Source organism: Triticum dicoccoides, chromosome 1B (genome assembly GCF_002162155.2).
Source record: "Triticum dicoccoides isolate Atlit2015 ecotype Zavitan chromosome 1B, WEW_v2.0, whole genome shotgun sequence".
NCBI lineage: Eukaryota > Viridiplantae > Streptophyta > Magnoliopsida > Poales > Poaceae > Triticum > Triticum dicoccoides.
In genome coordinates, this window is record NC_041381.1 from 598,787,267 (window position 1) to 598,801,593 (window position 14,327).

At 45.4% G+C, this 14,327-nt stretch overlaps 1 protein-coding gene across 3 annotated transcripts; it reads right to left on the reverse strand.

Annotated features, from left to right (window-relative positions):
* Positions 1-2,014: 2,014 nt before the first annotated feature.
* Positions 2,015-12,770, reverse strand: LOC119348996 (putative disease resistance protein RGA4). 3 transcript variants are annotated; one of them, XM_037617010.1, is made up of 6 exons: positions 12,537-12,770; positions 8,695-9,756; positions 4,758-6,873; positions 3,319-4,347; positions 3,019-3,181; positions 2,015-2,541 (listed from the first exon to the last, which is right to left on the reverse strand). In XM_037617010.1, the coding sequence occupies exons 2-5, from the start codon at positions 9,739-9,741 to the stop codon at positions 3,063-3,065; spliced, it is 4,311 nt and encodes a 1,436-aa protein (XP_037472907.1). In that variant the 5' UTR covers positions 9,742-9,756; positions 12,537-12,770; the 3' UTR covers positions 2,015-2,541; positions 3,019-3,062. The 3 variants fall into 3 exon arrangements, with proteins under 3 accessions (XP_037472907.1, XP_037472906.1, XP_037472905.1); XM_037617009.1 differs by having other exon boundaries at positions 2,015-2,536; positions 3,019-3,199; XM_037617008.1 differs by having other exon boundaries at positions 3,019-3,199.
* Between the last annotated feature and the right edge of the window lie 1,557 nt (positions 12,771-14,327).

The following is a 14,327-nucleotide window of genomic DNA, read 5'->3' on the forward strand; positions in this document are numbered from 1 at the left end:
AAGACCGCAGTTCTGGTAGCCCAGCGACCATGCTTGCAGCGGCTCGCCGCGGTGGCCACCATTGCTCTGAAAAAAGCTTCAGTTGTCGCAGCTTTAGAATCACTGGTTCCAGCAAAAACAAATGCTGGTTGAAGCAAAATTTCTAGCCGGTTGCATCAAAAAAGCTCTCGATCCCAGCAAAAAGAAAAAATGCATCTCTGAAAAACGCTGGCTCCAGCAAAAATATAGATGGTTCCAGCATAAAAGATGGCAAGTTGAAGCAAAAATTCTCACTGGCCGCATAAAAAAATACCCGCCAATTCCAGTAAAAGAAAAATGCTGGTTCCAGCAAAAAATATAGATGGTTCCAGCAAAAATGCTCCATGGTTCCAGCAAAAAATGGCTGGTTGAAGCAAAAATAAAACCTGCTGGAGAACGCGGCTGTTGGTTCCAACATTTGGCTGCCACGGTTGCAACACCTCACGTCGCCGGTTCCAGCAAAAAGTTGGCCGGTTCCAGCATCCTTGGCGCATCGCCGCACTTTGCCCCGCCCCCGTCGCAGCTCTTTCAATGTACTGTTGCAGCAGGCCACAACGCGGTTCCAGCTTCCGCCGAGGCCGGTTGCAACATGCCCGCTATGGTTCGCGTCTACTCCGGTGACCGGTCGCTGTTCATAGCACGGCCTCGTCGGAGCCTACAGCGCGACGCCGGACGCCAACGGGGTGTGGTGGCACACGGCCAGGCCGTCGCCCCAGGGCAAGTGGCTGTCCGGCGTGGCCGGTCGCGGCGCGCGGTCCCAGCCCCCGACGCTACGCCGACGACCTCACCTGCCAACAGTGGGGGTGGACTGGTTGATGTGTGGTGGGCGGCCATTGCCTAAGTGCTTGGGCGAGGAAAGACTAGATGTGGGAGGAAGAAAAGCAAATGAGTGGCTGGGAGAAGAGCTACGAGAGGATAAGGGATGAGTAGTGGGCCTATTAGCAACAACAATTAAGCGAGTGCGCGGACGCGACCGGCTGTAGGTTCGGCCGGCGCGCCGGCTCGAAACGTTTCCCTTCGTAAAAACCTATAGTTGAACAAGAAAAATAATCATTTGGCAGTTGGCAGTAAATTTTATTCCTTGGGGCATACAAGCTACCAAATTACACACCTCAAGAAAATAGAGCGATTCCGTAAGCATGAGTTCCATTTGTGATATAATAAAACGCTATCTTATCACACGGTCAAGACACGCTTCTCACACCCCAAATATAGAAATTTTCTAGTAGCTGCCTACATTTTTAGAGAGAAGGCCAAATGCTCTGCTTTATATAGAAAAGCAGGAGTTTCAGTGGGAAGGGCAGCGTCGCAAACTCACAACACAAGAGCTGCAAAAACAAAACAAACAGGCAGCAACCAGACTGCCGAAGAAAGGCTGCCCACACATGCCACTAACAAAATATGCTGAATCTCTCTCGCCTTGTTATGAATCGTCTCTTTTGACGGATCATTGCCTCACTACGCTACGCTGTGCCGCATAGAGGAGCATCCACTACGAACAAACAAGAGCAATCATAAAGCGCATCCAAGCGGAAACTTTTGCTTCAAGGGGAAATTAGATTTCCAAAGATCCATTATCCCACGCCCACTACCAGTGATATCGCGGGACGCTGCTTACTTCTTGCCTACTAGGCGGCCGTGCAGGTGCAGTAACTAACTTCTTCGTGAATGAGTGTCGTCAGCAGTGTTGCTTGGGCATATGGACAGAGGTGAGAGGTGTGAGGTGTCCGAATCCGGCTCAAATTTGGCTGGCAACTCTATCCACAGCCCATCAGCAATTTTTATATAGATTCTATATGAAATTGCTGATGCCGCAAACAATTTTCTTTGTCGCGACAGCTCTATCCACAGCCAGAAAATCTAGTCCAGCAATGGAAAGAATAAGGGAGTGCGCCGACTGTTTAGAGACGGGATTCTAATAAGTTCATAGGGATAGGGTGTGCGTCTTTAAGGACGTGTATGTGCATGTATGTGAGGTCTGTAGAGTGTTTCTATATTTTTTTTGAACATGTACTAATATGTAGGCCCCACAACAATGGACATCAGCTCTATCCGGGAGTAGAGCAGGCGAGTAGCTCATCTTGGCAGCACACACCTCCCACAGCTTCTCCTCTACAACCACTTGGCAAGGTACAAAACAATTCCTTCCTTCCTTGCAGGTGGCAAATCAGGTAATCTTCGACTGTCACAGAACGCTCTACACACCCTGCTCTTCCCCAAGTACAGTAGGGACAGCCAACACATTCATTACCATGGCATATCCTAACAGCTTCCCTGCTACTGTACAACCGAATGATTTCATGCCCAAACACCTGTCATGTGTAAACATCACTGCCATTACGTTTGCGAATTCTTCAGGTTGCAGCAAGCACCTGAAATGATAGAAATCACAAACAGTCTTTACTCTCCATGCAGCTACACTACTAACTGTGTTTTCTCCACGCATGCAAACTTGCTGGCAATCCAACTTTGAATTCATATTGCAGCATCACTTTTGTCATCTCTCCATTGCCAGGGCCTGCGCTGCATTCATGCAACTTGATGTAAGCAGGCGGTAGAATAAAGATATAGGCCGGCTAGTTCCACTTCCAGGCTCCAGCTGCTCACATCAGGAGTCAAAGTAGATGAAATACTATATGATTATGCAATGCAGCTGAGCTGAGTTTAAGCATGTCAAGGTTTTCCATTGCCAGGTAGTACTATATAATAGTGTAGAGCTGCTAACTTAACTGTCCAAACCATGCATCCTATCGAATGAATGAACCACCAGAGCAAATAGCCAATACAGAAAGGGAAATAGTTACATAAGATCCAGCCAGTTCATAGGCAATGGGTCTATTGCTGGTAGGCCTACTGAATTGGCTTAGTTTCTTTCCAAGTAGTTTAACATATCACCAAGGGATTTGATGTTTCCCAGTGGCATTAATTAATTAGCGCCATGTTAAAAGAATTTGACTAAAAACGAAGAACAACTGCGAAGCAGAGAAAATGGAACAGTACCCGATTGATTAAGTGGAGACGACGGTCTGATCTGATCTTTCTAGCTAGCTATATCGTGCACTTTCTCCTTTTCTCGATCTGATGTCTGTCGTCAGCGTGCTCCTTGTTTCCTTGTTTTTATTTCCTGAACAGGATGCAACTGCTACTATTTCCTGCTTCCTCTCTGCAGCCATTGTGTGGACTAAGCAGATGAAATTAAAATGGAGCCAATAGGAGGGACTTACAAAACAAGTAAATAGACAAAGCATTCGAGCAAACACATTAAGAGGGAGCAGTCAGCGTACAGTTGTGTTAATTTACCTCCAGATTCGATCAAGTGCTGGGACAGTATATCCCTCACCCTGGCAGCATCCTCCTCTGCCACCTGTCGCACTTGCTCAGTGTAATTCTCCTGATTGCTATGCATATCTGCGGCCTCTTCCTCCAAGTCTATCACAATGTTATGCAAAATGCAGCATGCATAGATAATTTGAGGAAGCCGACACGAACTGGCCGAGCGCCACATCTCTCTGTCTAGGACCTTCCAAGTGTCTTTCAACCTTGTGAGCGCGGCCAACATAACATCTGTAGCTGCAGAGTGTCTCCTGTTGAACTCGGCTTGATAAGGAGGGAAATCTGCAGAGGAGTCCTTGTCTTCCAGGTGGTAAGGTGTGAGGAGCCAGGGGAGAAGAGGGTATCCTGCATCACCAATTATGTATTCTCCAACTTGCCATCCATCTGATAAATTCAACTTGCTACCATTCAGCCAAGTACCCTCCTCACAGGACATGAAGAGTCCAGAGTCATGCAGAAGGCTTGATTGGTTCATGCTACCAGGCAGTCCCAACCAAATGTTTGTAAACCTCATATCTGGATCAACGACGGCTTGCATTAGCAAGCCGTCATTCTCCTCATGGTCACAGTTTTGTGATCCAAATGTGATGTGGGCTGTACGTACAACACCGCAGCAGTTCTGCAGGCCATGGATCTTGCCAAACTTGCGCTTGATCTTCTCCATTTTAGCAGAGCCAGGATAGTTGAATTGGTGGTATGCTCGCTCCCACAAAGCCTCAACAAATATCCGAGTTACCATCAATACAGTTGACTCGTTCACACCAAGGGAGGATCCTACAGTAACCGGTGACTCACCAGAGTTCAGCATCCTCAAAGCAATGGCCACTCCATCTTGTAAAGATAGCACTCTCCCATCAATAAAGGTGTGATCCCAAGGCATCATATATTCAAAAACTGGGATCCTCACCAAGCTGCAGACGTGACTGAAGGTACTTCTTCTCATTTTGTACACAGCCACGAATCCTTCTGTGTCCACCATAAAAGATGATAATCTATCTGCATGGCAAGAAAAATACAGAACTGGTTACATAATCTCTAATTTGCAAGACAAGAACTAACATATAACTCAACATTTGTTGAACTCAAGGTAAAACTAGCAGAACAAGTGAAAAAAAAAGATAAATACTTGCAACATATACGAGGAAGTGCAACCAAATCAGAAAGTACCCATAAAACAACCCACACGTACAACTAGTGTTGCATGTCTGGAACAACTTAACATCCATGTTTATATGTCATCTTAAACAGCTAGTCATGCGAAACAAAAAAATGTGCGGAATATATTCAGTCTCTGTGCAATATATATGGATGAAAAGCAGAAGATAAAATAAAACTACCTTATAAATTACCAGAGTCAGAGTGCTCAAACAAACTAAGACAAATCTCATATGTTTGATTTTCTGTACCTGAAAATATCATGGAGCTGCTAATATTTGAATCCAACTTGAAGTTGTCTCCCCTCGTGTATAACACATACCATTTTCTTTGGTTGTCTCCGTCAGGCGTATATGCCTGGACATGCTCCACATGGCTGAACTTGTCCCACTCAAGACCAGATTGTCCTGCGGCTATAGAAGATAGCAACCATATTCTGCAGAGCAGCTGCAAATGCCTTAGCTTTATATATCGCATGTATTCTGGGAGTTCTTCCATGACGTAATCCTCCAGGACCAATCTCTCAAGTACAGGGATACTCTCTAGCACCTTCAACTTTGGGCAATCGGTGATTGTGAGCTTCTGCATATTGGGCAGATTGGTTATCCTCTCCAGATCAGGGCTTCCACACACTGTAAGCTCAACAACAGAAGAAAAGCCCTCAAGGCAGTTGAGGTGTTGGACGTCTTCTACAAATAATTCCTTCAAAGCATGTGCGTTGGAGGCAAGGCCAGGAGGAGCACGCCTCAGTTTGCAATTAATGAGCCAAAGCTTCTCCAAACGGGGCATGGCTTCTACATGCTCCTCCCACTCCCACTCCTCCCATTCCACCATTCCTTCTAAGCTCATCTCGGTTAACCTCGGAAATGGAGTCGACTCTGCCTGCAAGAATCCGGTTCCAACACGTCTGATGCATGGAGCACGGTCGACCTGAAGCAACTGCAGGCAGGGGAGCTGACACAACCCACTGGGAAGTTGGGTACAACAAGCCAGGTCATAAAATGATAGAAACTTCAAGTTGTTGAGGGGCACCCTTGACCTCGACATCATCCAACTCGGCAGTTGCTGGCCAAAATACCCGGGGATACGAAGATTTTCTATACTGGGCGGAGGGCAGAGCTCATCGAACACCTTCTGGATTCTTTTCTGCTCTTCAGCAGAGACACCTTCTTTCTCTTTGACCAACCCATCATCTCCCAGCCTGCTGGTGCAGGACAAGAATAGGTTGGTAAGATGCATTTTCTCACCAAGCCTAGCATTAGCAGCAAACGAAGCTAAAGATACATTCTCCAATTGAATTAATTCAATTATTCTGAGTCGGGAAAGAGGCCCCAACTCATCCAAACTACACCAATCACCATCCATGTGGGCTTGAAACCCAAGTAGTCTCCTCATACTTGTCAGACCACGGAACCCTCTAGGTATCATACATACGTCAGCAAGGCCAAGAAACCTCAACTGGCCAAGCTTCACAATGCTATCAGGAAGATTTGCCAAATTTTCACATCCACGAAGGTCAAGGAATTGTAATAGTTTCATGTTGCCAATGTTCACTGGAAGTACAAATATATCAGTTACTAGCTTCAAATACCTCAGGTGCTTCAACTGATGCAATGATTCAACCAATGAAACCACATTTGCAGATACTATATGTAGAGTCCTTAGACTAGAAAAAGTAACCAATGAATCACCGGGCCTCATCTTGATCTGAATAGTTGAGATTAATGTCCTCGCCGATTTCTGCTCCTGTAATGATTTCCAGTCTAGTTGACCTGATTGCAGTCGATCGGTTTCTATAGACAACCGAAGAAACTTTTGTGAATGAAGTTTAGTTAGAATATCGGTGTCTCCGTTGTGAGCTATGAGTGCTTCATCTTTAGTCATATACTGAGCAAATGAACGAACAACATCATGCATGCTACAATAAGATTGACCAACATACGATTTATCTGGCTCTATAAGGTTCCTAGATATCAACTCATTGTAGTAATTTCTTCCATATTCTTCTAAATCATTTGAGCTCCCATGAATAAATCCTTCGCTGATCCACATGGCAATGACTTGATCCACATGAAACTTTCTACTTTTAGGGAGAAGAGAGTAGTATAAAAAGCACTGCTTCAAATAAGAAGGCATATCTTCATAGCTCAAGTATAATGCATAGTTGAGCTCTTGGGGCATTCCAGTTATTGACCATTTAGAATCATCCAAAACATGCTCCCAGTCATGACGTAGCTCACCCCTTCTACGCAGGAGCCCTCCCATTACTTTGATGGCAAGTGGTAAACCACCACATTTTTGTATAATTTTCAATCCGACATCCTTCAGCTTATTGATGTGGTCTTCATCTATCTCACTTGAGAGTACCTGGAAACATGCAGTTCAGCGGACCAATAGAGTTAAGTAACTACATATCAAGCTCACTCAAATATACCTCTTAATAGATGAGGACTAGTTGATATAGCCATCTATTTGCCAGGGTGTGTTTGATTATAAAAAAAATTCAAAGTTCAGAAAGTATTCAGAGTATAATTGTACTTACTTATCTAGCTCCTATAACAAAGATTCATGCAATGACTCCCATGTGTACCATACATATATATACTTTATATCAACAAAGCAATTTTTCTTTCCTTTTTTCCAACATGGATTGTTTTCTTCCAAAAATATACTTTTGCATTATTCTCTTGTCGTTGCAATATAAAATTATACTCTGAATTTAGGATAATTATATATTATATAGTTCATTATTTTACGGTCGCCTGAAATTATCTTATCACTCAGTCACCTAAAATGCACAATACTACAAAAATTATTGCTTTGTAAAATTTGCATACAATTTTTTTAACAAAATTATACTGCAACAGTTAGTCTAGTTAGCTTTTGTGGTAGGGGTTCAGCAAAACTGTTGTTTTTCATCATAAAAAACAACTTATCATTTCTATTATGTCACATGTGGGTCAGAAGCTGAGCATTTAGATCTTCATCCCTGGTTGAGCAAAATTGACTGAAAATTAGTAACATTTTACTCACTACATGAATATACAACCCACATATCTTCATTGGTAAAACTGATAAATTCATTAATTTTTAGTTTTTTCTAATTATATTAATCAAGCTCAGCAAAATAAGATCTCAATGTCACGAACGTGTGTCATGTAGGTAGGCATAAATAAAATACTGAAAATCAAATTGGCGCTACAGTATAGTTAAAGAGGTAATTGTAACAGTGGCCTTGAACTTGGCACACATGTGCACTTTAGTCCCAGAACTTAAAAACTGTGGTGCATCAGTCACTAATTGGCAAAATGTAGCAGCCGAGGTCAAACCGAGACCACATCGGTACCGATAGTTGGCTTGCTGACGCAGATATTTTTAGCGTAAAAATATCACCTGGCTATCATGTGAGGCCTCCCAGGGGGAGGGGGTTTGTTTTCATTTCAATAGAAACACTGAGTTAATGATCTTTCACCAGTGTGTCTTTGCCCCTTTAGTGCACTCCTTCAAGCTCATGTCTGTCATCGACGAAGGTGGAAGCAATCAGGGAGGATGCTGCCAACGTAGTGCCTGGGGACAATGGAGGTGGTGGTGGTGAGGAGTGTGAGCAACCTGTCGCATAAGGCAACTGTACTGGGGGCAGGTTGGGTCCCCAGCACAAACAGAGCCGTCCGCGGGGAACATTCCTCTGTCTTGTCCTCCATCGTTGCACTTCTATGAATGAATAATACAACTCTAGGGGTTCTTTGCAGAAGAGAAAAAAAACAGAGGCCTCACGCTACTCCCGTGTGATTTCTAGGCGAAAAATGCTCGTGTCAGCAAGCCAACTAGCCATCTGAGCCGAATTGGTCTCAGGTTGATCTCTGGTGCAATATTTTGCCAAGTAAACGGCCAGTGACCACTGTTTCGAAGTAAAGTGCACATTCATGCCACGTTCAATGACCGCTAGTGCGATAACCACATTTGTAAAAGAGCAAAACTCATATTAGCCCTAAGAAATTATTAACAATATCTTACCTTCCAAGGGATAAAGTACTTACAAGCCATTTAATAATACGTAATTAATGGCACATATTAACCTGGAAGAATCCTATTTTTCTTAATCAATAACAACATTGTACTGTTAATAATAAGTAGATGGAGATTGATTATTCACTTGATTAAGACAATACTATTTAATTGCATACGAACCTGCTTCTTGAGCAATGACCAAGCGTCGTCAGGCGCTAATGTGTCGATGTGGTGGTAGGGCCGTGTGGCTGTCATCCCTCGGGCGACACCTTCATCTCTAGTGGTGATGAGGACTCGGCTGCCTGAAGCAACAGCATTAACTAAGGGTATTTTGAGCACTCCCTCCCATGTTCCATGGTTCCACACATCATCCATTACAAGTAAGGTCTTGTGGTCAATCAAGGCGTCTTTGAGGGTTCGCTGAAGCGTGGCCTTTGCATCTCCAGTTGGGTGGTGGTCTCCTCCGGCTTCGATGATGGCTCTTCTCAGCAGCTCGGACTCACTGAAGTTTTGATTGACGCTCAACCATATCTTTTTGCTGAACTCACTTTGGATGGCCTCGTCGTTGAAGACCTTTTGTGCAAGGGTGGTCTTGCCAATCCCGCCAACGCCTACAATGGCGAACACCATGATGTTGTTGTTGACCTCCTTCGTTGTTTGGAAGATTTGGGCCACCAGTGCTCTTGTGTCTTCTTCGATTTTCTCCCCAACCAGACCTGACCGATCGAGCTCCCCTGACGTCTCACGGCTAGGATTACCATGAAGAGAGGCATGCACCTTGATGCTATGATCCTCGTAGGACCAGAGATTAATGAAGTCGAAAGCAGCGCTCCGCTCCTTGATAGTGTCGAGCCTGTGGTTGAGTGCCTTGATGCGGGTGCCGATTTCATGAGCATGGAAGGGGTTCCGCATACAAAAGAGCAAGGGATTGAAACAACCTGCATCTACGGAGGATGATACACGTTCCATGGCTTTGAGCTGGCAGAGGTCGAGGATGTCAGTAGCTTCGTACATGGCACGCTTGAGCTGCCCCACCCACTCTTGGACGGTCTCGTCGGTGATATTCCTTCTATCGGCATCGGCGAGGAAGTTTTTGAGGTCCCGAAGCTTATAGCCCATCTTGTCTATCCCGCTGGAGACACCCAATAGCATTCCCAGCTCTTCTTCTGCTACCTGCCTGAGCAAGTCCCCCAGGTAGGATCCAAATGCATCAAGCACCATCGCCATTGTAGTTGCTGTCTTCTGTTGTGATAATAATTGCGAGGTGAAATTTCAGTAGGAGCTCGAGACAAAGAAACAAGCAAGAAGCTTAATTAGCTAGGTGTGATTAAAGGGACAAAATAAAGTTGAACTACCTAGATGGCTCGATGGATGTCTTGCTCATTCAGCTCTGGAGAGCAAATCAATCCCGGTAAAGAGGAAGAAGGAGCTTCCATCGTATATAAATGAAAGGGAAACTAGCTAACTAATTGTTAACAGAAGGGAAACTTCCTAGTTTATAACATAATTTGCCCCCATCACATTTCGTCACTATCTACATTTAACATAATAACACTAGCGGACAGCAGAGCTGGACGGAGTTAATTAATTAAATAATGTGGTTTGTCAGGTTGCTGATCTTGCTTATCTTTTTAACTATTAGTTCTTGCCCTGATTGGCGTGATTCGTTCAGGTCTTACGTAGGTTCGTTGCAGCTCAGCTGTCAAAAGGTAGCTCTGGTCAATGGTAAGGCTAAGGTGACGAATGTATTGTTTTCTTTTCCAATAATGATGTACTATTTTAGCACCCTGTGGCTCTCAAGATGCATACAACTGCCCTCGCGCATATTAGTTAGCCTGCCACTGCTCAGCCTTCTCTCAAGTTTATATGTATTTTCGGTCTCAGAAAGAATTTCTATCAATACATATGTCCATGTAGAGAATTTAGAATGGATTGCCTTAGATGTAGTCGAGATCGAGATCAGTGCGACTTGGACTAATCCGTAGCTAATTAACTAGTGCCAAACTGCGTCACTTTTTTTTGTATCTAATGAAGATCTTTCCTTGAGAGACGATGAAGACAAGACTGTGCCATGGATTAACTAATAATTAGGCAGGTCACCGTCGCGGACCTGCGCCCCTCCGTGGCCAAGCCCCAAACTCGTATCGAGCCCTAGCAGGGGAGGTGGCTGTCCAAGGCGGCCCGGACTATTCTCATCAACTCCTCCCTCTCCAGCCTCCTCTTGTTCCTCATGAGCTTCTACAGTCTCCACGAGACCCTTCACCAAGAGATCGCCAAGGTCCAGTCCCGCTTTTACTGGGCGGGCGACCATGACAAGCAGAAATACCATATGGTCAGCTGGCCTAACATCTGCAAGCCCAGGGAGCAAGGGGGCTTGGGCATCATGTGCTCTAAGCGGGTGAATATCGCCCTTCTCTCCCGCTGGCTTTGGCGTATCTCGCAAGGTCACGGTGGCCTCTGGCTTGACATCATCCGGAACAAATACTTGCGTGGCCAGCCCCTCGCCTTCTGCCAGAAGTCTGGCGGATCTCAGTTCTGGCAGTCGATTGTTCAGCTCCTCCCGGTCCTACGTATCGGGACCTCCATCTCGGTGGGATCCGGAGTATCGACGCTGTTCTGGTTTGATCGCTGGGCCAGGGACACTCCCTTTGCGGCTTGCTTTCCCGGCCTCTTTTCTATCTCCATCGATCCCGTGATTTCTGTTGATAGGGCCCTTCTTGACTTAGGGCGCCTTGCTTTCCGGCGGCCTTTCGGCCCCTTGGAATCCGCCGCCTGGCGTGAGTTGCTTGACTGTGTCGCTCTCCACGAGCCTATGGTGGATGGTGGCCCTGACCTGGTGCGCTGGCGCCTTGAGCCTTCGGGTCAATTCTCCATCAAGTCGCTATACCTGGCCATCGCCCCTTCCTCCGCCCCCCTCCCCCTTTTAATGGTGTGGTCCATCCGTCTGCCCCTGAAAATCCGCATCTTCATGTGGCAATGGATTCGCGGTCGGGTCCCCTCCGGGGTGGAGGTGCGCAAGCGAAATGGCCCGGGTACTGGCATCTGCCCGCTCTGTGGGGTTCACGAAGACTCGAACCACATTTTCTTCTCCTGTGTTTCCGCCCAGTTCCTCTGGAGCTGCTTTCGCGAAGTGGTCGGTGGAGATTGGAGTCACACCAACTTCCCGGACTTATTTGCCGAACTCCAGATGTCCCCCGTGACTTCTCGCCACATTAGGTGGCTTGAGATTGGGGTCCTCGCCTGGACCCTCTGGACTGTCCGCAATAAGCTAGTGATTCAGCGCACTCCTCTTCGTCGGGCTACTGACGCTCTCTTCAAACTCTCGGGTTTCTTGCAGCTTTGGCGGCCGCTTAGCCGCCCCCTGGACCGCGACGCCATCTCAGCCTTCATCGCCGACCTTCGATCGATGGCCGTCCGCCTGTCGCCGCCGCCCCCGCCGCCTCCGCCGTAGCCAGACTAGGCGATGTCTTCGTCCGGCGTGTTCTATCTTTTTTTTTCTTTTCTGGGCTTGTTGAGCTGTGCCCTCAGCAGAATCTATGTACTTTATTGTGAGACTTGGGTGTGTGTGTGTATGGACTTGGATTCTGTATGTGGGCTCTCTGGCGGTTTGCTTTATTTATAAAGCGGGGCAAAAGTCTTTTTGGGTATAATTAGGCAGGCAGCTAGTTAGTGACAAATGCAATGTACTTTCCTTGAAATCGGGTTAGCTAGGTCTAGTTTATATTACTCTACATTGAGCAGGTACGAATTAAGATTATATTTATCCAGAACCCAACAAAGCAGTTCAATGGTAGCTATGGTGGGTGGGGGCAATTTTAGAGCTCTGCTGTACTCTGCGCGTACCGCGTAGATCTCAGTGTATTGAGATCTCATCAGAATTAAGACAAGAGAATTCCAGGCCCTAGGTGCCCTCTGTGTCGAGAGATACCATCAAAATCAAGATAAAAATTGATTGCACGTAAGCAGGGCAAGAAAGGTAAGGAATTTAACAATCACTGATGGATGGGAAAATGGCGACTGACCGTGCGTGCTTCGCCGCCGCCGCCATGCCACGCGCTCTCTTTTGCTGTGGAGAAATGGGGGCGGGGGCAGGGAAGCTGTGCTTGAGTAAGATGGTAGAGAGCGCAGGCTCGGTCGCCGTAGCCGGAGTGCTTGAGCTCCCCATTTGGATTTGGCCGTCGGCGAGGAAGCCGATAGTTTTTTCTTTTCTTTTTTGAGGGCCCGAGGAAGCCGATAATGTGAGGAAGACGACGAGACTGCGCATATGGATCTGGGGCTTTCCCCCGAATACGGCCTATAAGCCCATTTCCCGGAAATAAAATACTCCCTCCGTCTAGGTGAGTAAGTCATCTTAGATTGTGCACCGTGACCAAAGAGGAGGGGAAAACGAGAGATCTTAATGTTTATTTGCTAATTAATAGCATTGCATGCAATGAACTAACCACTGCATGTCGTGTTTGATAGTCTCAAGTCATTAAAAACATGCACACCCCCTCGCCTCTTATTGATTGACATGTGAAGAAACAAGAAGCGAGGTAGAAGTTAATGCACCGCGCCTAAGTGTTTTGGGATTATTTGGTTTTTGTAAGATGACTTACACACCTAGATGGGGGAGTAGTGGTGTTCTGAAATTAAGCCCACAACTTGCTAATCAGAACTAAGGTGGTTTATTAGGAATGGATCCCTTTTCGTGTACAGGATTGTTTTCTATCCTTCACATTTCAAAGGTATTAGCTCAAACCTAATGTGAAAACTAGATGATACATTGCACGTTACGACGGGAATATGTTGCAATATATTTCAATATGATTGGGTTGTATGAAAGATTTTGGATTGATAATATATGAAAAACTAAAAATACCTATCATATATTGTATGGAATATTGTATCATTCAAAAATATTTATTGAATATTGGTAGTATAATATAATGGAATTTTTTCCATGCATGTTAGGTGGGCCTTTGATGAGGTGATATGCGTGCATGGTTTATGTGTGCATGCTGAAATACATAAAATTAGTGAAGATCAACTAATCAAAACCAATCATCTGTTGGTGCCGTGTGTTGACACCTGTTTTTGGCAAGATACATATTGCAATGAAGATGGTCTCGAGTGAACGGGCTTTCAGCATGAAAAGAATCACGTCGCCGAGAGGAACAACTTTGATGTTTCGGTTATATTCATTCGACCTTATCTTACGGACCGAAACTATACTCCGAGTGGCATAATTCAATGTTCCGAGTGATTTTTGGCCAATCACGCCTTAAAGATGACCTCGGATGAAGTAGCACACTAAAAGAATTGTCTTCGTCTCGTCGAAGCAATCAATTTTGATATATAAATCATCTCAATCCGAATTTGTATGCAAAAGTTACAATCAATACAGACCAGCCCTACCAAAGACCAAAATATTACACTCGACACCAGACACATGTTAATGAGTGTCTGATACAATGCGTGAGCAATTCGGCCTTCTGGACGGCCTTAAATGGAAAAACCTTCAACATAAAAAAAATTCGTCTCGTCGAGCCGATCGATTTTCATATACAATTTGTCTCAATTTGAGGTCATATGCAACCTGGAGAGGCAAATCAAGATCAGGCTGTCTTTTCAGTCGGGAAATCCGAGTGGAAAGTTTTACCATCCGAGTGAAAACCTACCGATCGAGTAAAAGGTCGAGTGAAAACTTACCGGTCGAGTGAAAGCTTACCTTTCGAGTAAAACCTTACCGGTCGAGTGAAAGCTTACTTTTCAAGGGAAAACTTACCGGTCGAGTGAAAGTTTGACATCCGAGTGAACTTATTATCATCTGA